Genomic DNA, 23915 nt, shown 5'->3' with positions numbered 1-23915 from the left:
TTGCCAAGGTTACGATGGCGCGCGTTAAATGTTGCCTCGAGGAAAGCGAAAGTGTGGCTTTAAAAAACAGACTTTATTCAAGGGGAGCCGTTTCAACGAACTCCGGCAGAAAGATAAGAACTCGTGCTACAGGAAGAAATCATCAAATAAGAACAGGAGCACGAAAATAGACGGATAAAGGTTAACATGGGGCCAGGCTCTGTTGCTCGGATTATAGTTCTGGCCTGGTGCAGGATCCAACCTCTTTTTTATTATTATAGTTGTTGTTCCTCCAGTTTCCCTTCTCTTCAAAATCACAGGTCTTTGGAACGACCTCACCACCCCGCTGCAACTGAAAACCTGGCTTTTCAGCAAATTGTAGCTCTATCCTTCCCCCCTTTCTCTCCCCCCTTCTACACATAAGTTCATGTCATCCTTTTTCTTCTTCTCTACCCACTATTTTAAGTTCTTGTAAACCGTGTCGACCTCCTAAACTTAAGGTTTAGATTAGTTCATTCTACTACAGATGTGTTCTTAAGTAGTTGTACTATGCAATGACTTTAACCTCACTTTTGCTTTGTTCTTTTATATATAGAAATCTTCATGCAAGGCCGATCATATATATATTTATATATATAAAGAGAGAGAGAATCTTTAATCTTACAGGAAACTGGAGGAACAACAACTATAATAATAAAAAAGACGTTGGATCCTGCACCAGGCCAGAACTGTAGCCGGGTGGGGTAGGACGGGGAAATTTGGTGGTGGGGAAAATTAAACGTCCACTATTTTAATTAATATTATTATTTTCCAATGCTCACTATGACTTCCTTTAAGGTTTGACACTTAGGCAGTGTTCCAGTAGCATTTAAGCCACCCTTGAAAAAAAGTAATGCAGATCCTCTTATTCCAAATAACTAATGGATAGTATCAAACCTTCCATTTCTTTCAAAACTACCGTACTTGAGCGAGTGGTATTCAACCAACTTCAAACTCATGTTGAATCTAATGCCTGACTTAGGGCTCCTTATAGCAATTCTGCCACAGCAAATGCACTGAAGCCCATAGGAATTGAATGGACTTTGGTGCATTTGCCATGGGAGAATTGCTACTATAGCTTTGTAAAAGGGGCTCTAACTGAGTGAACTCCATAGTCACCTAGACCAGTGTTTCTCAACTTCTTCAAGCCAAGTACCCCCTAACTCTAACAAATACCAACCAAGTACTCCAGCCCAAGCTCCGCCCCTGACCCCACCCCCATTATAATAGTACTTGTAATGCAATTTCTAACATTCATTTTTCATGTACACACAATATAATCTTATTAATTCATAATGGTAACTACAAATTAAAAAAAAAAAAAACAACCCCCACAAAGCACACTGTATGCAGAGAAAATGTCATTTATAAATGTCATTTATATTTGTTTTATTTTTCAAAGAGGTCAAGGCAGATGCAATGTCACCTCAGTAACAACAATAGAAGAATAGACAGCAGATTATAAATTCTCAAACTGACATATTTCGATCACTAAATTGAAAATAAAATCATTTTTCTTACCTTTGTTGTCTGGTGATTTAATTAGTTTCTCTTTCTGACTGTGCATTCCCTTCCCCCAACCACCATCTCTCTCTGTCCCTCCATGAGTCCAACTTTTCTTCCTCTCTCCACCCCTATTGGCAACATGTCGCCCTCTCTATTATGATCTTGCATCTCTCTGTTCTTCCTCAGGGTCTCTCTCCCTCTGTCTCTTCTGTCTGCACCTCCCATAGTCCAGCATCTGCCTCCTGTCTTTCCCCTTTGGTCCAGGCCTATCTCTCTCTATCTTTCTTCTGCTTACACCCCCCCCCCCCCCCAATGTCTAGCATTTGTTCTCCTTTCTCTTCCTCTCTCTTTCTCTTCCTTCCTCCCTCCCTGGTCCAGAATTTTTCCACCTCTCTGCAGTCTCTCTCTCTTCACCCCCAGTCCAACATCTGCCCCCCTCTCTTCTGCCTCTTTGTTTCAGGTTTCTCCCTCTCTCTATCTTCCTTCTAACATTTTGAGTCCTCCCACCTTTGATCTGGGTCTTTCTGTCTCTCTCACTCTGTCTTCCAGCATCTGCCCTATCTTCCCCCTCCCTTTTGGTTCAAGTCTGCTTCCCTGTCCCTCCTCAAGGTCTTTTTCTGTCTCTCTCCCTCCCCCCCCCCCCCCCCCGTGTCCAGATCCAGTGTCTCTATGGCAATCCCAATTCCGCTGGGGCCCTCGCGACAGGCGGGGCCTTACCTCAGCTGCTTCCCAGACCCAGCGAGAGAGGTCATTTTCCACACTGTGACCGCCGCTTATCGAGGACCAATCTTTAAAGCTAATTAAGGCAGCCTGCAGAGCGAACCTAGTAGGCTGCCGTTGGCCTCTGCAGCACGTTAAGAACATAAGAATAGCCTTACTGGGTCAGACCAATGGCCTATCAAGCCCAGTAGCCCGTTCTCATGGTGGACAATCCAGGTCACGGTACTTGGCCAAAACCTAGGGGTGGGACCGTGGCAAAGGGAATGTGCTACGGAGGCCGACGGCAGCCTGCTAGGTTCGCTCTGCAGGCTGCCGTAATTAGCTTTAAAGGTGAGACAGTGAGACTAGGGGGGAATCCGGAGGATGCTGAGGGGGAAGCGCCCGGCTAAAAGGCGCTAGGGAGAACACTGCTCTTCTTGGTTGGGCTGAAAACTTTTCAGCAGCACGTCGTAGTTGCAAATGAAGGGTCATGGGGCACTAGCAAAGCTGAAAAGCATACAAGAGGAACCGAACCCCACCAACCGCAAACCATAAATACCTTTCTCCAGAGCAGCATCGGGACAGCAGCACTCTAAACAGGCTGCTTCGAGGCCTTCTCTCTGGGGCCTTCTGTGTGCCGCGTTACTGATGACATACTTCTAATTTGAATTGGCCAGTTGGAAAAAGGATACAGGGCTTGATGGACCTGTGCTCGGTCCCAGTATGGCAGCTCTTATGTTCTTATGTAGAGGAATATCCACCCCTGTGTTTTTATTTTCCCCAATCTTCCTTTTACTTCTGTTAAACAGTTTCCATCTTCTGTAACCCAACTACTTCAATATTTATAATCTTGAATATTTGTATGGACTGTATTCACTTTGCCCATTAGTCTTATTTTCATCTTTAAAATGTTCACACTCATTCTATTGATAGAGAAGATGCAAATAAAAGAGAATTTGGCGATCTGGTCATTCCGTGCCTCACCACCTCTGCTTTGCCAGCTGGTACCAATCCCAGCTGCACTCCAATGACCCTGGAGGCTGCAGCCACAGCAGAAGGGCTGTCTGAGTGAAGGGCAGGCTGGCCAATCCTGAGCAGAGCCTGTACTATGGGTAGCCAATTACAGGCCGAGGAATATCAAAAGCAGGAGATCAGAGGATCAGCAGGCAATGGGAAGGGCTGCTCCTGACATCTTGGAAAATACAATGGAAATACAAACACAATGACAGCAGCAAACGCCCCTGCAGCAGTAGGAGCCTGGCTGCCACGAGCCGAGACTTCTGCATTAGACTTGCTCAGCAGACCTGGCTGTGTCTGAGCATTTAAAGAGCTTTTCTTATTTTTCTGTAGTAATATTGATTCCCTGGAACTCTTGCATTTTTGCACTATATATTTCCATCCTAGAGGTGAGGACGGTTCAGGTGAGAGATGACACAGTCTAGTTAGTGGCTTTTTTGCAAGACTAGGCGAGCATGTGTGCGCATATATTTCTGCAATTATATCTGTATATCTTTATTTTTCAACATACACACACACTTTGCAAGGTGCCCTCCCATCTCTAGAAGCACTGAGGATTTCCGGCTGTGCTCTGCTTTTCCCATCTGGATGCAACTTAGAGACAAGAGGACTTGATGTGGGAAGGACTAGGTAAGTGGTAATGTCATGGCTCATACAAGTGGCTATTGGCTAAGGTAGTACATTTGTATCGGCTTATTAAACATTAATTAAAAGACAGTGAGGGAGGGGGGTGGCAGGGAAGAGCTGGAACCAGAGATTACGGTACATGGACTGAATCTGATCTTTATGAAAAATAAAGCAATTGGGTATGTTGTATAAATTTCTCTGTCTATACACTGTATGTTTTAAATAGTCCGCAGTCAATTATTCATCACCCCTGGCTTCTGTCATCTCATTGCTTGCATTTAAACCATCCTTTTTGGTATTTCATATGTGACTTTACAGTGCTGCACATATGTTATACAAATGATTAGTAACAGCAGGTTAATGACAAGGATGGTGATGAGGACGAAATGCCTGTTTTCCATTTTACCAGTATTTCTGTAGGGCACAGAATGTGTGAAACAGCTGCCAGAACTGGGAACAGTTTACCATTTCTCAGTCATGTCTCTAAGGGGTGAAATATCCTCTTAGAAAGCTAAAAGGACCTCACCTAGAGATTGGCTAAAGGAATCTGATTGACCGACGCTTTCATCATGATATGCTGAAGATAATCTCTAGAGAGTTCTTAAAAAATGTTTAAATGTTACAATATTTTTCCTAATACTTTTTTTGTTCACTTGGTTTCTTCTAAAGGTTAATTGCTGGATTCACTGACCAGGATGCTAGAGACCAGCTCTCTAAGAAAGGGTTGCAGTGGATATGAGAAAATGTCCTGTGTGACCTTGTAGCAAAGACCACAACAGGACAGACAAGTCGGGAAGAGGGAAGCAAGCATGAATTTCAGCAGCACGGCTTCTGTGCCAGATCTGTATCCACCAGGCCCCACTGCCAAGTCTGACCAAGGCACTGACATGGACAAAGCTGGACTTGCGTCCTGTTGCACTGTTACTCCAAGCCCTTTCAACAGCACCAAAATACCTGATCCAGTCAGCACTGGGCCTGGCATGGGGACAATGCTTCTTTCTTTCGGAATCATTACTGTGATTGGACTGGCAGTAGCTATGGTATGAGAACACCCCAGAAAGGGGAGCACTTGGGATTGTCAGAGGGGAGTGTTTCTGCATATATGAAGGGGTGCTGAAAAGGTCTCAGCCCAGTTGAGAAGAGAAGGCCTTGGATATACACTTCTCCCTCCATATTCGCTGTGATAGGGGATTGACAAAACCGCAAATACAGAAAAAACGCAAATAACTTTTTCATATGTTATTCGCTGTTTTCTATTAAAAACCATCGTGAATATGGTGAGAGACCTGGCCTGTTTCTGAAAGAGAGGCAAAACACGGTGAAGAAAGTGCTGAGAATCAGCGATTTCTCTATGCAAGCTGATGTAATTTGGGGGGAGGAGCCAGCAAGCTAAAAACCGTGAATAATTGAAACCGTGACTGCTGAAACCGCAAATACGGAGGGAGAAGTGTAGTTCAATCAATGAAGCAAGGTCAAAAACGTAGAATTTTGTTTCTGCAAAATGGTACTTAACGAAATAAGATAACACTTTTCAGCTACAGTGGCAAAATAACGCTCAGAATGTTTAGGAAGTTGGTTGGTTGGGCTGAGAATTTTTCAGCACCCCCTCATATGTTGAGTGTTAGTCCAGTCTTAAAGATAATAAATAGAAATACAGTCAGCTCTGGTTATTTGGCTGAGTCTATGGGAAAATAGAGGTTAGGTCCAGCAGTATACGTTGTGCCTCAAAACCATGGAAAGTGAACTATGGGAAAAGGATTGGAACTGGTATGCCGCCTTTTTGTAGTTATACTACCATACTCAAAGCGGTTGACATATAGGTACTTCAAGTATTTTCCCTGTCTGTCACATTGGGCTCACAATCTATCTAATGTTCCTGGGGCGGTGGAGGATTAGGTGACTTGCGCAGGGTCATAGGGAGCAGTGCAAGGTTTGAACCCACAACCTCAGGGTGCTGAGGGTGTAGCTTTAACCACTACGCCATACTGTCCTATTGAGGAAAATAGGGTTAGGTTCCTGCATGCGATAGCACTTGGAGTACCTGTAATCCACTCTCCGGAAGCTTAGGGGCCATATCTGGAAGCAAACACTTGACCGTGAAGTGAAAGCGAAAGCAAAGAAAGCTGATTTTTAAAGAGCTAGTCCACAAATATACAATCACAGTGGCGCGAATGGGGAATATTGGTAGCAATCGATGCAACCTACGAATAATGAAAACAGACTGTAAAACGAAACAAAGGAAAGAAAATAAGAAGATACCTTTATTTACTGGACTAAATACATTTTGTGGTGATTTTTTGAAGGTAACTCTTCTTCTTCAGATTAGAAATGAGTAAATTGCACCAACACATATCACAGGACCCCATAGTCACTCACATGGGAAAAGCATTCAGCATACCGGGATCCTAAAAATGCTCATCTTTAAATGTAGTGTATATTATTTGATGCAAAAAAATGTGAAAAAGGATACTATGTTGGAGAGACAGGCCAAATGATGAAGGCCTGACTGAATCGACACAGACATCACATCAGAAACTATGGTGGGGTCATTCCATGTCAAGTGATCTAGAACTCCTCACTCAACCAGTTTTGAGGGCATGATCTCAACCAGGTCTAGAGTTAGAGGCACCTTTATTTGAGCCACTTTTTTGTATCTGCGGAAGATGATGTCAACTGTAGACCCTCCTTGAAATTGGACCAGTTGATGTGGAATTACCCAGTGGTAACTAGGGTAACACCTCCATAGGGCAATCGCCAAACATCAATCAATTTCAATAATTTATCAGAGGATCCTCAGAAGGCTAGTGGGGCAGCATTTTGCCAGACCAGAGCACTGCATTAATGACTTTTTTTGTGAGAATACTGAAAGGAAATTTCAAAACCATCCAGAAACGTAAAACCTTTGAAATTAACCTGATGTACTTTGGCACTCACCGGACAGGACTTGACTTAAAGATCTGGGTTTCATATCACTATAAAATTAAACTGCTTTTCACCCTCTGATCACCCATCCATCTCTCCCTGTTACCTCCCTTCCCACCCACTCCTTCCTTTCCCATGAGACTGTCATTAAAATGCTTTTACTGTATGTTTCACTTATACTGATGTAGGTCATCATTTGCTGATTTCTGAATTTCTGATCAGAAGGGTCACCTTCGAAAGCTCATCACAAAGGCCTGGATTCTCTAAACTGTGCCCAAGCTTAGTGAAAAACACCATTTAAACAGATGTTTTTCACCGATTTTCAAGGCACCTAAAAAATCAGTGCCAGAATCACTTCTCTGTAGGCACTTTACGGTGTAACTTACGCTGGAAGCGACGTTAGGCCCTATAAATAGGGTTACTAGATGTCAGGGAAAATCTGAACATGTCCCCTTTATTACTTTCCAAAACCTGGCATTAGTCCGGGTTTTGGAAAGCCCCGACAAGCTCCAGCCACATCTGGAAGGCCTCTGAGCATGCGCTGATGACGTCGCACACATCCACACCTGCTGCAGGCCTCCAGATGCAGCTGGAGCTCATCTGGAAGAAGAGGAGGCTTTGTGGGGGGCGGGGCTGGGGTGGAACAAAGTAAGGTCATGTATACGGAGTTCCCCGGGGTCAAATATTTATTAAAACATTTAGATACTACCTAAATCTAAGCGGTTTCACAAAGCAGACTAGATGGGCCATTTGGCCTTTATCTGCCATCATGTTTCTAATATAAATCAAACCAACATAGAGCACATAGACATTTTCTACTCATTCCAATCAACATACTATGTATTGCATGCCACATGGTTGCCTAACCGTTATGTATATGTCATTTCATAAAACCTGAGTTTTTATTAATCTTTTAAAAGTGCCATGGTCCTTGCATAGTCTTAAATGCCCTGACAGAGCATTCAAGTTTCACGTTTATTAGGTCTTGATATTTATTCAATTTTCTATACCGTTCTCCCTGGGGAACTCAGAACGGTTTACATGAATTTATCCAGGTACTTAAGCATTTTTCCCTCACAATCTATCTAATGTACCTGGGACAATGGGGGAATTAAGTGACTTGTCCAGGGCCACAAGGAGCAGCGTGGGTTTGAACCCACAACCTCAGGGTGCTGAGGCTGTATCTTTAACCACTGCACATACCCTGGCAATTGAGAGCATTTTTGTTTTTGTTGCCACTCCCGATTCCCTAGTTGAAGATAGTCTCATTCCTCTCTCTGACCTCAAGGTCCTGCTTGGCTGATAGACCTCCCACATCGATTGCAAACAAAAAGGGGACACTATACAACATAAGAACATAAGCATAAGAACATAAGCAATGCCTCTGCTGGGTCAGACCCGAGGTCCATCGCGCCCAGCAGTCCGCTCACGCGGCGGCCCAACAGGTCCAGGACCTGTGCAGCAATCCTCTATCTATACCCCTCTATCCCCTTTTTCAACAGAAAATTGTCCAATCCTTTCTTAAACCCCATTACCGTACTCTGCCCTATTACGTCCTCTGGAAGCGCATTCCAGGTATCCACCACCCGTTGAGTAAAGAAAAACTTCCTAGCATTTGTTTTGAATCTATCCCCTACCAATTTTTCCGAATGCCCTCTTGTTCTTTTATGTTTTGAAATTTTGAAGAATCTATCTCTCTCTACTTTCTCTATGCCCTTCATGATCTTGTAGGTTTCTATCATGTCTCCTCTGAGTCTCCGCTTTTCCAAGGAGAAGAGCTCTAGCCTCTCCAGTCTTTCAGTGTATGAAAGGTTTTCCATGCCCTTAATCATTCGTGTCGCTCTCCTCTGGACCCTCTCAAGTATTGCCATATCCTTCTTGAGGTACGGTGACCAATACTGAACACAGTACTCCAGGTGCGGGCGCACCATTGCCCGATACAACGGCAGGATGACTTCTTTTGTTCTGGTCATAATACCATTTTTAATAATACCCAACATTCTGTTTGCCTTCTTCGCGGCTGCTGCGCATTGCGCCGTAGACTTCATTGTTGTATCCACCAGTACACCCAAATCTCTTTCAAGGTTACTTCCCTCTAATACTAATCCCCCCATTTGGTAGCTGAACATCGGGTTTTTTCTCCCTATATGCATGACCTTGCATTTCCCTACATTGAATTTCATCTGCCATTTATTCGCCCACTCCTCCAGTTTGTTTAGGTCCCTTTGTAGATCCTCACACTCTTCCGTAGTTCTAACCCTTCTACAGAGTTTAGTGTCGTCCGCAAATTTTATAACTTCACATTTCGTCCCCGTTTCCAGGTCATTTATAAATATATTGAACAGCAGCGGTCCAAGTACAGACCCCTGCGGAACTCCGCTCGTGACTTTCCTCCAGCCCGAGTAGTGACCCTTCACTCCAACCCTCTGTCTCCTGCCTGCCAACCAGTGTTTGATCCATCTGTATACGTCCCCTTCCACCCCGTGGTTCCACAGCTTCCTAAGCAGCCGCTCATGGGGTACCTTGTCAAAGGCCTTTTGGAAGTCAAGGTAAATGATGTCTAAAGGTTCCCCTTTGTCCAACTGGCTGTTTACCCCCTCAAAGAAGTGCAGTAAGTTTGTTTGGCACGATCTTCCCTTGCAGAAGCCATGTTGGCTCGCTTTCATCAGCCCATTTTTTTCGATGTGCTCACAGATGCTGTCCTTTATCAGTGCTTCTACCATCTTGCCTGGAACCGATGTCAAACTTACCGGCCTATAGTTTCCCGGGTCTCCTCTTGACCCCTTTTTAAAGATAGGTGTAACATTTGCTATCTTCCAGTCCTCCGGAATCTCTCCAGTTTTCAAGGATAGGTTGCAAACTCTTTGGAGTATTCCCGCTATCTCGTTTCTTAGTTCTTTTAGTACCCTAGGGTGGATTCCGTCCGGGCCTGGTGATTTGTCGCTTTTCAATCTATCTATCTGTTGGAGGACATCCTCATGGCTCACCTCTATTGCTGACAGTTTTTCTTCTTGGTCACCATGGAAGATCACGTCGGGTTCCGGTACACTGGATGTGTCCTCGCTTGTGAAGACTGACGAGAAGAACTTGTTTAACCTGTCGGCTACCTCTTTTTGCTCCTTTATCACTCCCTTTTTGTCTCCATCATCCAACGGTCCTACTTCCTCCCTCGCTGGTTTCTTCCCCTTAACATATCTGAAGAATGATTTGAAGTTTTTTGCTTCCCTGGCCAGTTTCTCTTCGTATTCTCTTTTCGCTCTCCTAACCACTTGATGACATTCTCTTTGGCGTTTCCTGTGTTCATTCCAGTTTTCCCCAGTTTGGTCCTTTTTCCATTTCCGGAATGATTTTTTCTTGTCTCCTATCGCTTTCTTCACCTCGTCGTTTATCCATGCGGGGTTTTTTGTTCGGTTTTTTTTGCACCCTTTTCTAAACCTGGGGATGTACATATGTTGTGCTTCTTGCACTGTGCCCTTGAATAGAGACCAGGCTTGCTCTACCGTTTCTGTTTTCCTTGAGCTGTTTCTAAGTTTTTTTTTAACCATTGCTCTCATAGCATCATAGTTCCCTTTCTTGAAGTTGAACGTTGTCACTGTGGTTCTCTTCCCTTTTGCTGTACTTACTCCTAATTTGTACTGGATCATGTTGTGATCGCTGTTTCCTAGTGGTCCTACTACTTCCACTTCTTTTGCAGGTCCCCCTATTCCGTTGAGGATTAGGTCAAGAGTGGCATATCCTCTTGTTGGTTCCTTGACAAGCTGATCCATAAAGCAGTCCCTCACAGCCTCTAGGAATTCTGTTTCCCTCGCACAGTTTGAGTTTCCAATATTCCAGTTAATCCCGGGGTAGTTAAAATCTCCCATTACTGTCACATTCCTGTTGTTGCCTTCCCGCCTCAGTTCTGCTGCCAGATCTTTGTCGTTTGCTTCCGTTTGTCCCGGTGGACGATAGTATAGACCCAATCTTATGTCAAGGCCACTTTTTCCTGGTAATTTGACCCATAATGACTCCAGTCCTTCCGCCTTTGGTTCTATATCCACTCCGGACGAGGGAATGGTGTCTTTTATGTATAGTGCTATTCCTCCACCCTTCTTGTGGGTCCTGTCTCTTCTATAGAGTTTGTACCCTGGCAGCACTACGTCCCATTGGTTATCCTCATTCCACCATGTTTCCGTGATTCCAATGATGTCTAGGTTTTCTTTTTTGGCTATGGCTTCTAATTCTCCCATTTTGGTCTTTAGGCTCCTTGCATTAGCGTACAAGCAATTTAAGTCCTGGTCTTTTCTTTTCTCTGCTGGTTTTACATGTGTTTTGCTTCTCTTACCTTCCCCTAGTTGGGCTGCCAGTCCCTCATTTCTGTTCCTTTCTTCCTCATTTTTTGGTGTATCTTTTCTGTTCTTTTCTTCCTCATGTTTTGGTGTATCTTTTTCGTCTGCAACCTGATTTCCTGATCTCTCCTGTTCCTCTAAGTTTATCTGTTTGCCCTTTTTGTTGGTCAACAGCTTCTGTTGTTCGTCTCTTGCCTGTTCCCAGCATTTTTCCCGCTCAGTATCTTCTTTGGATACTCTTGTCCGAACCGTCGACGTCAGGTCGATTATCGGCTTTCCCCTTCTTCTCAGTTTAAAGCCTGCTCAATTCCTCTCTTGACGTTGTTTGCTAGCAGTCTCGTTCCTGCCTTGCTCAGGTGTAGTCCGTCCCTCCTGAAGAGCTTGTTCTTCCCCCAAAAAGTTGTCCAGTTTCTTACAAAAAGGAATCCTTCTTCTTCGCACCATCTCCTCAACCAAGCGTTTATTGCTTGTAGCTCGGTCTGCCTCTTCACGTCTGCCCTCGGTACTGGCAGAATCTCTGAGAATGCTATCTTCTGTGTCCTCAGCTTCAGTTTCCTTCCTAGGATCTTGAACTGTTCAATTAGGGTAGTCCTGCTGTAATTTCTCCTGTTGACATCGTTTGTTCCCACGTGGATTATCACTGCTGTCTCTTCTGTTTCCGCGCCATCCAGGATCCTCTCGATTCTAGATTTCATTTTATAATGCACCCTAGCTATAAAGTGTCTACAGAGGCACAGCTCACATCAAAGGTAGGTGCCAGAAATGTAGGCCTGGCCTACATTTCTGGTGTCTACCTTTGCCATGCAATTGGCGGCTGCTTTTTAAGGCGGCACGACATCGGTGCTGTTTAGAAAATCCGGGCCAAAATGTATTAAGGTATCCTAATAAAAAAGGTATCATTTTATTTTCTTTGTTTTAGAACATATAAGAACATAAGAACAGCCATACTGGGTCAAACCAATGGTCCATCAAGTCCAGTAGCTCTTTCTTATGGTGGCCAATCCAGGTCACCTGGCCAAAACCCAAGGAATAGCAATATTCCATGCTACTGATACGGGGCAAGCAGTGGCTTCCCCCATGTCTTTCTCAATAACAGACTATGGACTTTTTCCTCCAGGAAATTGTCCAAACCTTTCTTAAAACTAGCTACGCTCGCCACTCTTACCACACCCTATGGCAATGCATTCCAGAGCTTAACTAGTCTCCTAGTAAAAAAATATTTCCTCCTGTTGGTTTTAGAAGTATTTCCATGCAACTTCATCAAGTGTCCCCTCGTCTTTGTAATTTTTGACGGAGTGAAAAATCGATCCACTTGTACGCCTTCTACTCCACTCAGGATTTTCAGAGGTAAATGCACGCCAAAAAACTTTTGTAAAATGGCGCGTTTGTAAAACTAGTTTTTTGGCGCGCATTTGCCTCCGAAAACGCTACTCTGCGATTTGTACGTTTACACACATTGCCTGCCTATTTGTGCCCAGGTTTATCTACGTCAGTGTCAATTCGTCCCCCAATGAAGGCGTGTACGGAAGCCGAAACTGGGATCCTAGTTGAGACATTCCAGGCATTCCTAGACCTAGCCCGCTTTGCCATCTCTTCATGAGACTTTATATTCAAGATGGACATTAAGATATAGACTTTGTTTAAAGTATATGATTTGCACAATAAAGTAACTGTTTGATTGAATATTCGACATCTCATTAGCCTCTTTGCATTTTATGTCTGTGCTATTTCTTAGGCAAAATTCTTCTTACCCCCTCTTAACTGCCCAGACTTTTGTGGATAAAAGGATACACATAACGCCATTTTTCATACTCTTTTATCTGCAATGAGCAGACGATGGAGTTGGGGTGGAGTTTGGACTTTACATGCATAGATTTTGGGGGGTTTTAAAGTATGCAAGTAAATGTTTTTGTGCCTTCTAACTAGCAGATAGAAATGGATACAAATGCTTTTCTTGGGAAAATTTTCAGAGGGAAAGTAATGCTCTTACTTTTCCTTTCACAAGGTAGACAGCTCCCCTGTCCCTGATCACTTGCACTGAAAATGCCAGCCAAAGGGATTTTCAGAAAGCTTTTCCTTGAGGCATGTTAGCACAGAGTGGATGGATGCAGTGTGAAGCTGGGATGGAAGGACATCTGTACCAGCATAATTTTGTGTTCAGAGTTGAGGACCTCGTCTGTTGCAGCATCTGGTTCTCTCTGTTTTGCTGTGTATAAAATATGATATTCTTAGAAACCAGTAAAACCAATAGTTAAGTGATGTAAGCCCCAAACTCTCTTGTTTTGTTTCTCTCCCTGCAGGTCTTATACATCAGGAAGCGGAAGCGGTAAGTTTCTTCGTTCCTTAGAAGACCTGTTTTCTGGGCACTTTGCTGATAAAAGCCTTTTTTTATATTAATTGCTATAATAGTTACTCCATTAATTGTTGAAGTTACAGTTGTACCTTTCACATTCAGTTACTGCAGAGTGAGAATGGCTGACAAAGCTCAAAAAGTGTTGTTAATGACTTCTTCCTGATTGCTTATGTCCTCTTCTATTCTTTTTGCTCATTGCTTCCCCCTGTTTCCTTAGACTACCGGTTCAATTGAAATCATTCCTGGTTTGTTGCCAGAAATCTTTCATGCACAGCTATCTGAGAGCTTCCCCAGTTTGTAAACCAGTGTCCTCTCATTTAGCCTAACTGTTGCACTGACAACCCTGCACCAAGTGCCACAGGCCATGGCTTCCTTTGGTAGCTGTTATATGTAAGTACCCAGAGCCTGATTAGTAGATAGTATTGGTTAACAAGTTTAGCAACATCCCCACCCCCTGTCTTATTTGAGGGGGGAGTTCATATTCCCCCCCCCAAAAAAAGATTTTGATGTCAGGTATCTGCAACTCACAAATGGAAGATTAGATTAGAATGGTATGTGTCCACTTGTGTTAGGGGATTCAGGCAATGTTGTTTTTAGCCTAATCTTGAATTGAAGTGAGACAGGTAGTCAGTTTATTCAGGGCTGTGGGTTAGAGAATGATACAGTGGCTGTTACTCGCGGCTAGCCCGCTGAAACGGTAGGGGGGAGGGGGGGAAGTGCTCACTGCAGGTACAAGGACAAGGCCATCCACTGCCCCGTGGAGCGGTGAATGGCCTTGACCTTGCAGTTTCCCTCCCCCGTATCTTCAGGCATATTTTAACTTTATTGAGTAGCTTGTTCAAGCCGCTGGAGCCTGCCTGAAGTCGCGTGCATCTGTGGGCAGAACTAAACTAAACTAAACCTTAAGTTTGTATACCGCATCATCTCCATAAAGATAGAGCTCAGCACAGTTTACAGGTAAATTCAGTGAGGGAAGGACATAATAAGAAATTAGGGGTTTTGAAGAGGATAGCTAGCTTTACATTTTAAATAGATAGCTTTACGTTTTGGAGAAAAGCCAGGTTTTCAGATGCCAATCGCTGCCTGGCTGGCCTGGAACTTCCTCTCCGATGTCAGAACTGGCGTCAGAGGTGAAGTCTTGTGAGTCCGGAGCTTGTACGCACCAGGCCTGGCTCGGGGAAGCAGCAGGGAGAAATCTGCGTGGTGGCTTGGGGGGGGGGGGGGGGCAGGGGGAGAGAGAAAGAAAGGCAGAAAGAAATATTGGCTTTACAAAAGAAGGAAGTGCAAATAGAGACTCATGAAATCACCAGACAAAAAGGTAGGAAAAATGATTTTATTTTCAATTTAGTGATCAAAATGTGTCCGTTTTGAGAATTTATATCTGCTCTCTATATTTTGCCCTATGGCCTCCTTTTACTAAACTATGATAGTGGTTTTTAACGAAGGGAGCCTATGAGCGTCGGGAGCTGCGAGGTGCATTCAACGCAGCTCCCTGTACTAAAACACGCTATCACAGTTCAGTAAAAAGGGAGGGGGTATATTTGTCTATTTTTGATTGTTGTTACTGATGTGACATTGCATATTTTAAAGTCATCTGCCTTGACCTCTGAAAGAAAACCTGAATACAAATTAACATTTTCTCTGCATACAGTGTGCTTTGTGCTTTTTTAAATCTTATTGTTGGTAGATCATTTTGACTTGGCCATTTTAAAAGTAGCTCGCAAGTCAAAAGAGTGTTGGACCCCTGGTATAGGGGATGATGTATTGATTTACAAGTTTGATCTCAATCTCCACCTGCTGGTAGTAGTGAGGTATATAACCCATCTGTCATGAACTATACCAGTCTACAAGCTAACAGAAAGGAAATTAGCAGGTAAGAACCTTAAATGTGATTTTTGTGATCAGCAGTCAAAAATTTGTAAGATACACCCGAAAGTGTTGAAGAAGCAAAAACTTTGTTATCTGATGATTATCCTCCAGCCAATTCTTATTAATATGAGTTTTGTTACCAACAGATCTGTTATAACCACAAAGGCTTGGGATATATGAGGCAGAATTACTCAGTTATTGAAGGGATATTTTAAATTTGAAGGTCCACTTCTGGGTCTCTTCTAACCAGAAGAGATCCTCTTACCATAAATGTGAGGGCAACACCTTACCTGAAACTCTACTATCAAACAGTCTAACAAATATCTTGGTCTTAAATCACTTTGTGAAGCTCTAGAAGCCTAAAATCACATTGAACACCTGAAATAAAACTAAAATAATTGGTATTCACTTCCTACCTGCTTAAAAGGACCAAGGTAAGCACAATTGATAATAACCAATCCATTGTCAACAAAATGACGAAACTTGACATCACTCCAGTTCTATGCTCAATTTAACTGAAAAGAGATCTCCAACCTGCAAAATATGACCTTCCAAATTCCAACAAAATAATGCACACCCCTTTTCAGTGTGATGCCTCAGGAACCAACGCTGCCTATAAGCAGGCTGCTGATGTCATCAAGCTGCGTCTCCCAGGAACTCCAGATCAAGAGTAAGGGCACTGGCACCAGAGACAATTGGGCCACATGCACCAATGTGTACTTCTGCACGTCCTTGCATGTATTTGGCAACAGGTCCTGCATTTGGTGGAGCCTTTGTAAAATATTGTGAGAATTTGCCATGTGTGTCTTAATTTCCCTTTTCACGTTCTTCCTAAAATTGGGTTCCATGTTTTCAGGTGAAAATTCACCAAACAGTGAAAAATTAAAAAAACCCCAGAAAGTTAGTCCACTTTATTGGACTGACTGAATACATTTCTTGGCTCGTTTTCAAGATTTACACTCCCTTCATCAAGTCACATCGGAACATCTTGGAAAAAGCAAATTGCACAACTTGTTTCTAGTTGTGCTTAATAACTACTGGCTCTTTCTGTCCCCTTTCAGGTTAGAGAAGCTTCGTCACCAGCTGATGCCCATGTATAACTTTGATCCTGCAGAAGAGCAGGATGAACTTGAGCAGGAGCTTCTAGAGCATGGCAGGGACTCTGTGTCTTCTTCCTCTCAGGCCTCTCAGAGTAAGGTAAGGATGCTGGCAGAGGGATTTCAGATCTCCTCAAGCAGTCTCCTACCCACTAGCAGCTGCATATTGTGGTATTCTAAATGTACATTGCCAATGTCGTCTGTGATGAAAGAAAATACCCATTCAATAATGAAACACCAAGGAATTTTTAAAAACCATACATCAAGTCAGTTATCTTGCAGTTTACATTAAGAATGTGAAATGGGGATCTAAAGAAAGTGGAAACATTTCTACCCCAGGCAATAAGCAGGAAAGTGTGGCGTAGTGGTTAGAGCTACAGCCTCAATACCCTGAGGTTGTGGGTTCAAACCCTGCGATGCTCCTTATGACCCTGGGCAAGTCACTTAATCCTCCACTGCCCCAGTTACATTAGATAGACTGTGAGCCCGCCAGAACAGATAGGGAAAATGCTTGACATATCTATTTGTAAGCTGCGTCGAGTGTGGTTGTATAACTACAAAAAAGGGGTATACAAGTCCCAATCCCTGATGTCATAATGCCTCATTCCACCAATAAGAGTCAACCTCATCAGTGAAGTCACAATGGCTTCATTGTTCTATACTTGGCTCACTTCTGATATTGTATTGGAGGGGAGTGTGGCACAGTGGTTAAAGCTACAGCCTCAGTACCCTGAGGTTGTGGGTTCAAATCTTGCGCTGCTCCCTATGATCCTGGGCAAGTCACTTAATCCTCCACTGCCCCAGGAATATTAGATAGAGCGCACCAGGACAGATAGGGAAAATGCTTGAGTATCTAATTGTAAACCACTTAATACACCGGTATATCGAATCCAATTCCCTTTTCAACAGACCTGCACAGTGCCTATTAACAGGGGGAAAAACATGACACGTATAAAGGCTGGGCACCTCTTTTGTGTAGGAGGACACAGTACGAGTAAAGGATCTGTGTTTGCTTATTGTTTTTGTGGAGGGGGAGGATTTATTGCTATCATATAATAGCTTAAGAAAATTTAGATTCAGGTACGGTAGAGGTCTTCCAGTCCTGCCCATCCTCATGTATTTCATGCATATTCTGAGAATCAGACTGATTGTGCAGGTCCTGAGGACTATTACCTTGCTGATGGCTGGCTGTGATTAGATACACCCATCATCCCCCAGAAAGCAGAGACCCAAAGAGCAATATGCTAGAACTTGTAGGGTATCTATGCTAGTAGGGTATGTGAGGGGTTGTGCATATTAGGGTGCAGGAGGCATAATATGTGGGAGTATGTGAACATGAGAGGTTTATGTTCATAGTGATGCAATCTCAGGAAGGAGCGATAGAACTCATATGAGAGTGTAAGGACTCCAACTGGAATCAAGCAGCTTGCAAAGTGCTCAGGGTTCGCATCGATCTCATATAACATAGTAGATGACGGCAGATAAAGACCCAAATGGTCCATCCAGTCTGCCCAACCTGATTCAATTTAAATTTTTTAAATTTTTTCTTCTTAGCTATTTCTGGGCAAGAATCCAAAAGCTCTACCCGGTACTGTGCTTGGGTTCCAACTGCCGAAATCTCCGTCAAAATCTACTTCAGCCCATCTACACCCTCCCAGCCATTGAAGCCCTCCCCAGCCCATCCTCCACCAAATGGCCATATATTCAAGTTGTCTCTCCAGTTCTTATATCAGAGACTTATATTTCCAAACTGAGATGTCAGTCTGCTATTTATCTGTGGAGCTTTCTTAATTTAAAAGAAAGCCCTTGGAAACTGCTCTCAGGGCATCCAAAACCACTTCCAGAGAAGTTCCTGAATTCAAATTTAACTCAATATAGTCTTTAAGAAGCTGTCTATGCTCCAAAACAATCTCATCATCCGGGAATGAGTTGCAAAATAGAGAATAACACGGTGACAAAATTCATCACCGTTCCCGTCCCCGCGGATAATCGCGGGAAATAATCTTATGTCATTTTCTAGTGTCTATTTCGACCTCGGTCCTTCTACACCAGCATTCTTCAAAGCAAAGCTTGCGGGTCAGTGGTTGTGCCCAATTATACTCTGATTCTTTCCTCTCTCCTTAAAGAATGACAAGAAGATGGTTTCCCGCGGTTATCCTCAGGGACGGGAACGGTGATGAATTTTATCACCGTGTCATTCTCTATTGCAAAACATCCAACATTTCTTTTTCCTTTCATCTCACAAATTGGTTAACCCAACAGAAAAGTCAACTGTTCCTATCCCTGAGGATCTTACCCTGTCACTGAGAGACTGCTTAAAAAAAAAATCATAGTCAGTATGAGCATAGCAGTTGTGAAGATATAAGAAAAAGGTGTAGTCTCTAACCTGTGGGTTACGTATGAACTTTCCAAGCATCAAACAGAGTCAGATCACTGACCATTTTATGCAAGGACCTTGCCAAAATTTGGTCTTTTCTTGTCACAGCACTAGTTCTGCCCAATTCCAATTCCATACAGGCATTAAAACAAGATTTCTGTAAGTGTCTTGAAAAAAGGCAGGCTGGTCCGCATTGGGTGCGTAAAAGCAAGCCAGAAGAAGCTTCTGCTCCTCAATAGTGAAATGAACAAGAAGGGAGATGACCCTTTAAGTCATGACCAACCCTAAGTACCTGAGGTCTAACAAATAAGTTCTTGAACTCATCCTAGAAAAGTGCTACATACCTCATTGATGAATATCACTATGGTCACCTTCAAAGTACTCCCCTTGGGAAGCTATGCACCAACACCAGTGCCTAGTCCATACTTCAAAGCAATTTTGGAAATCTATTTCTGGAATGGCCATCAGAGCTGTCATCATATTACCCTTGATGTCCTGAATTTCATCAAAATGTCTTCCTATCAATATTTCATCTTTGGGAAAGAAAAAAGTCATTAGGGGCCAAATCAGGTGAGTAGGGAGGGTGTTCCAATGCAGTTGTTTACTGGCTAAAAACTCCCTTGTGAGCTGGTGCAATGTCGTGATGCAAGAGCCATGAGTTACTGGCGAAAAGTTCAGGTTGTTTTCGTCTAACTTTTTCGCACAGCCTTTTCAGCACTTCCAAACAGAAAACTTGGTTAACTGTCCAGTTGGTACAAATTCATATTGAATAATCTCTTCCAATCCCAGCAAGAATACAATTTAAATTCTACTGTCTACTATTTAAGACTTTATACGGAGACAGTCCAAACTACCTGAATAACCGCCTCATCCACAACACCTCAACCAGACATAGGAAAACTCACACCCCAATCTCATACCCCCCAATTAAGGAGGTCAAATGGAAAAAACTATATGATGGCCTCCTGGCCACTCAAGCAGCCAAACTAGACAACCAAATCGTCAATCTACTGACGGCATCCCTCAACTACAAGACTTTTAGAAAAGAAATAAAGACCATACTCTTCAAGAAAGCCCTGAAAAAAGAAATAACACCACAAGTTTCAAACACCACCTCTCACTAAAGCCAACTACCGTATTTTCACTCATATACCGCGCACCCTTGTAAAACGCGCACACGGGTATAGCGTGCGGGAAACTGTAATTTATGTAAAGAAATTTTTATATACCGCGCACACCCGTATACTGCGCATGCCGCCCCGACTCCCGTCACCTCCCGACTCTCCTTTCGCCCGCCCCAACTCTCCTCTGGCCACCCCGACTCTCCTTTCGCCTGCCCCGACTCTCCTTTCACCTGCCCCGACTCTCCTCTGGCCACCCCGACTCTCCTTTCGCCCGCCCCGACTCTCCTCTGGCCGGGGCGACGTCAGAGAAAGGGCGGGACCACCGGAAGAGGAAGCAGCGCAGACGCAGGGCTCACAGAAGGGCCGGGACCGCTGGCAGAGGAAGCAGCAGGACAACGGTAGGAGCTTCTCCATGATGGGGGGGGGAGGCTGTGGGGGTGCGAGCGGTCCTTCGGGGTGGGGGTGCGAGTGCGAGTGCGAGCGGTCCTGCGGGGTGAATTGGACGTCGTGGGGGGGGAACTATGTAAAAAAAAAGTTGTAAAACGCGCTCACACGTATAACGCGCATGGTTATGCACGGTTTGTAAAATCGTGTATAACGCGCGCGTTATATGCATGAAAATACGGTACCCCAAACAAATAACCATATTCATTTCTTACTCTCTTTGAAAATGACCAGTTTTCTTTTTTTTTGGTAAGTTCTTGTTGTAATACATCCTTGATAATTCTTTTGTAATCTGCCTTGAACTGCAAGGTAATGGCGGAATAGAAATCCCTAATGTAATATCAAAAAAAGGTTAGCAACATCGTTTTGACTCTTGATTTGGACTGATGTAACTTTTTTGGTCGAGGCTACTATCCATTATGCACTTTGACACTTTGTTTCAGGATCGCATTATTTCATCACCAGTGATAACACGGTCCAAAACATCCACCCACATCAGTATATCCACACCTATAACCAGCACTCATTGCCCTCTTTCCCCCTGCACATAAGTTTCCCTAAGCATAATGGAAAGATAAGAAGGCAGTTCAGCCAAGCAGAGAATTGATTAAACCAATTTAAAGCACTTTGAGATGGAGAATAAGCAAAAGGACAGAGAAAATGCTGGGAAAAGAGGTCAGAAGGGAGAAAACTCCTCCCTCCCTTATGGATCTTAGAGAGGTCTTAAAAATGTATTTATTTAATTTATTTTCTTTCCCACTACAGACACCTGCTTGCTGCTTTAATAAGACTGGGCATAGCATCTGCATCTGGCATCTTTGGGGGTAGTCAGTTTGGCCGCCTTTTTTGCACTTATTCATTATTAAAACAGGTCTAGCCCCAGACATCTAAGTTGTGCCCTCGATGTATTCTTAAATGTTTGATCATGGCAGAAAAATGTCCAAATCATAAGCCCTTACCACACCCCCTTGAGATTAGACAAACAGCATAGAAATCTGTTTTGAAACTAGTGAATTGGAAAGTTTTGGCTTTATGCCACTTTTTGGATGCCTATCTTTTTGGAAAATGAGCCCCTAAGTAAAACAGGTACCTGCCGCATTTAGGCATTTAGGATAACAAATGCCCAGGTACCAAAATATTCAGTGTATCAATATTGGGTCTCTTACATATAGTAGATGTCATTTGTAGGTTGTGGTTTAGATCTAATTTAGGTGGGTAAGACTTAAAAACAGTTACTTTCATATATAATGGGTTGGTTGTCTTGGGGACCTGATAGAAATCAAGAAAATGAATCATTTATTCTAATGATCAAATCTCTTAGCACATTGGCAGTAGATACATAGGTTGGGATTTGTATACCTTCTGGAAAAAGGAAATGGGAAAAAGGGGGAGGGATCTATTATTTATGTTACGATGTATTGATTGTAATTACTAAAGTCATGTAATAATTAATTATATTATGTATGATTCAATTCCTGTAAAAATGAAAAATGAATAAATAAAAATTAAAAAAAAAGAAAATGAACCAGGAGGGAAAGGGATAAACCACAGAAGGATAGGGTTGAGACAGTGGGCTTTCAATTTCCCCAAAACTGGTTTATTCAACAAAATCTATAGTAAATGACTTGACACAGAACCGTGTTTCGGTGGACAATCCGCCTGCTTCAGAAGTCAGTGTATCTATGGAAAACAAAACAAGGTACACTCATCACTGATTTTGTGACAAGGGCATGAAGAAGAGGAGGAGGAGAAAGAGCTTGTGGGGTACAATAAGAGGTCCTTAGAAAGAGTCCTATTTCACAGAATCATTGTGGCCACTTCCAGGCTAGACTTTGCTTGGTCAAAATTTCAGGTGGCCCTAGAATCTGGGGAACTGGGTTTGATGCCCACTGCAGCAGCTTGTGACCCTGCGTAAGCCACTTAATACTCAATTGCTCCAGGTACAAAAATTGCTTTTGTACCACAGAAACGTGGTATATCAAATGCATTAAAAAAATAAAAAAGATACGCATGGTCTATGCCCCCGAAGCAGACAGGTTGAAAAGTGTTCTCTTTGTGACTTAGAGGAATGAATGAATTGTTTGTGCTATGGATACTGAAAGAATATTACATGAAAGCCATGTCTGTGTACAACTACATCTATTGACATGACATTTTTAACTTTTCTGGGTAATTTGTTATGTGCAGTTTTTCTCAATATTGGTTTTTCTTAATCTATCTTAGGTTCTCCTCACAAGCCAGGGGCAACTGCAAAGATCCAGCCGCCTGGTTTTCACAGATGTTGCTAATGCCATTAATGCCTGAATAGCTCTCTCATCCATACCCTTTTGATCAGCAAGGGCGTTTGCAAGGACCTTAATATCTGGCATGAGCTTGCAATGTCATGGAGATCCACCGCTCACCTCATCCGTGTGCACCAAAGTTGGGAAAAGACCAAAGCGTGGAGTGATTGACCGTCCTTGCGAGTTAACAGTGGCTGATGCTCTCTTCGGGTGCGGTATATGCATGAAGAAGGGCCTTTCCTGAATGCTAATATATCAGAAGGACAGGGCACTGCCTGTTGTCTGCTGGTTTTAAAGCTCCTTTGATGTGGCTTTGCATCCTCATTTGCCCCAGGAAGAACCTTTAGACCACCCATGAGAAAGGAGACCTAGTGCTACAGGAGGAGATCACTGTGATGTAGCTGTCTGGCATTGGAGCTTTTCTAATGACAGAATCGCTTCATATGCGGCATTGACTTGTTCTTGCATAAAGGAAGTGAATGGATCAAATGGCAGCATTGCAAAGTGGAAGAGAACAGGGCCTCAGGCTGCTATTTCATTTGTGTGATTTGAGAAGGGGTTTCTGTGCTCCTTTCTCATCCATCCCCTTTAGGACTACATCTGAATACTGTTGGGATATCTGGAAATGTATTCAAGCCGTTGAATGGATGTTAAAAAACCCTACTATGAGCATAGAATAAAGGGTATTTAAGTACAGGAACTAATTTAGCAAATGTCTCTATAAAGAATGGTAGAGGTGGCCTGACCTATTTGGGGGGAATCACCCAGAATAACTGAGTGCAGTATAGGTGAAGGGGTGTGATGGTGGAGGCTGTCTGTGTTCTCGTGAGGAGAGTACGGTAACCCCAGCTCTGCAACACCAGATCTCCTCCGGCAATGACCAAAATTCTGTCTATCATGTGTTCTTGTCACACTTTTGTGGAGAGTTCATTGTATGTGGGCATGTTACATTACATTACATTAGTGATTTCTATTCCCCCATTACCTTGCGGTTCAAGGCGGTCACTGGCTAACGTATGTTGTTCTGTTAATTGCCTGCTTTCTGCTGCTCAGTATGAGCATTTGGCTCCAGCAGCCTTTCTCAGGGGCCTAGTGCTTTCATTTGCAAGTCGCCAGTATTTGTGTCTATCCTCATACCTGGCGGTCATAACTATGCTTCTTGGTTGAAAATCAGACTACACTTCTCCCTCCGTAGCCACGCTTTCCGTATCTGCGGATTCACTTATTCGTGATTTTTGGGGGGCTGCTGACT

The 23915-nt window shown here is 43.3% G+C and overlaps 1 protein-coding gene across 4 annotated transcripts; it reads left to right on the top strand.

Annotated features, from left to right (window-relative positions):
- Positions 1 to 9: 9 nt before the first annotated feature.
- Positions 10 to 22741, top strand: C17H3orf18 (chromosome 17 C3orf18 homolog). 4 transcript variants are annotated; one of them, XM_033926122.1, is made up of 7 exons: positions 10 to 180; positions 3157 to 3629; positions 3768 to 3870; positions 4537 to 4907; positions 13418 to 13443; positions 16401 to 16536; positions 22605 to 22741. In XM_033926122.1, exons 4-7 carry the CDS (start codon positions 4677 to 4679, stop codon positions 22683 to 22685), a joined length of 474 nt encoding a protein of 157 aa, XP_033782013.1. In that variant the 5' UTR covers positions 10 to 180; positions 3157 to 3629; positions 3768 to 3870; positions 4537 to 4676; the 3' UTR covers positions 22686 to 22741. The 4 variants fall into 4 exon arrangements, with proteins under 4 accessions (XP_033782013.1, XP_033782012.1, XP_033782015.1 ...); XM_033926121.1 differs by having other exon boundaries at positions 3157 to 3644; XM_033926120.1 differs by lacking the exon at positions 3157 to 3629 and having other exon boundaries at positions 11 to 180.
- The last annotated feature ends 1174 nt before the right edge of the window (positions 22742 to 23915 follow it).

This window comes from Geotrypetes seraphini, chromosome 17 (genome assembly GCF_902459505.1).
Source record: "Geotrypetes seraphini chromosome 17, aGeoSer1.1, whole genome shotgun sequence".
NCBI lineage: Eukaryota > Metazoa > Chordata > Amphibia > Gymnophiona > Dermophiidae > Geotrypetes > Geotrypetes seraphini.
The sequence above is the reverse complement of the archived record's forward strand: the minus strand, read 5'-3'. Positions and strand labels throughout refer to the sequence as shown.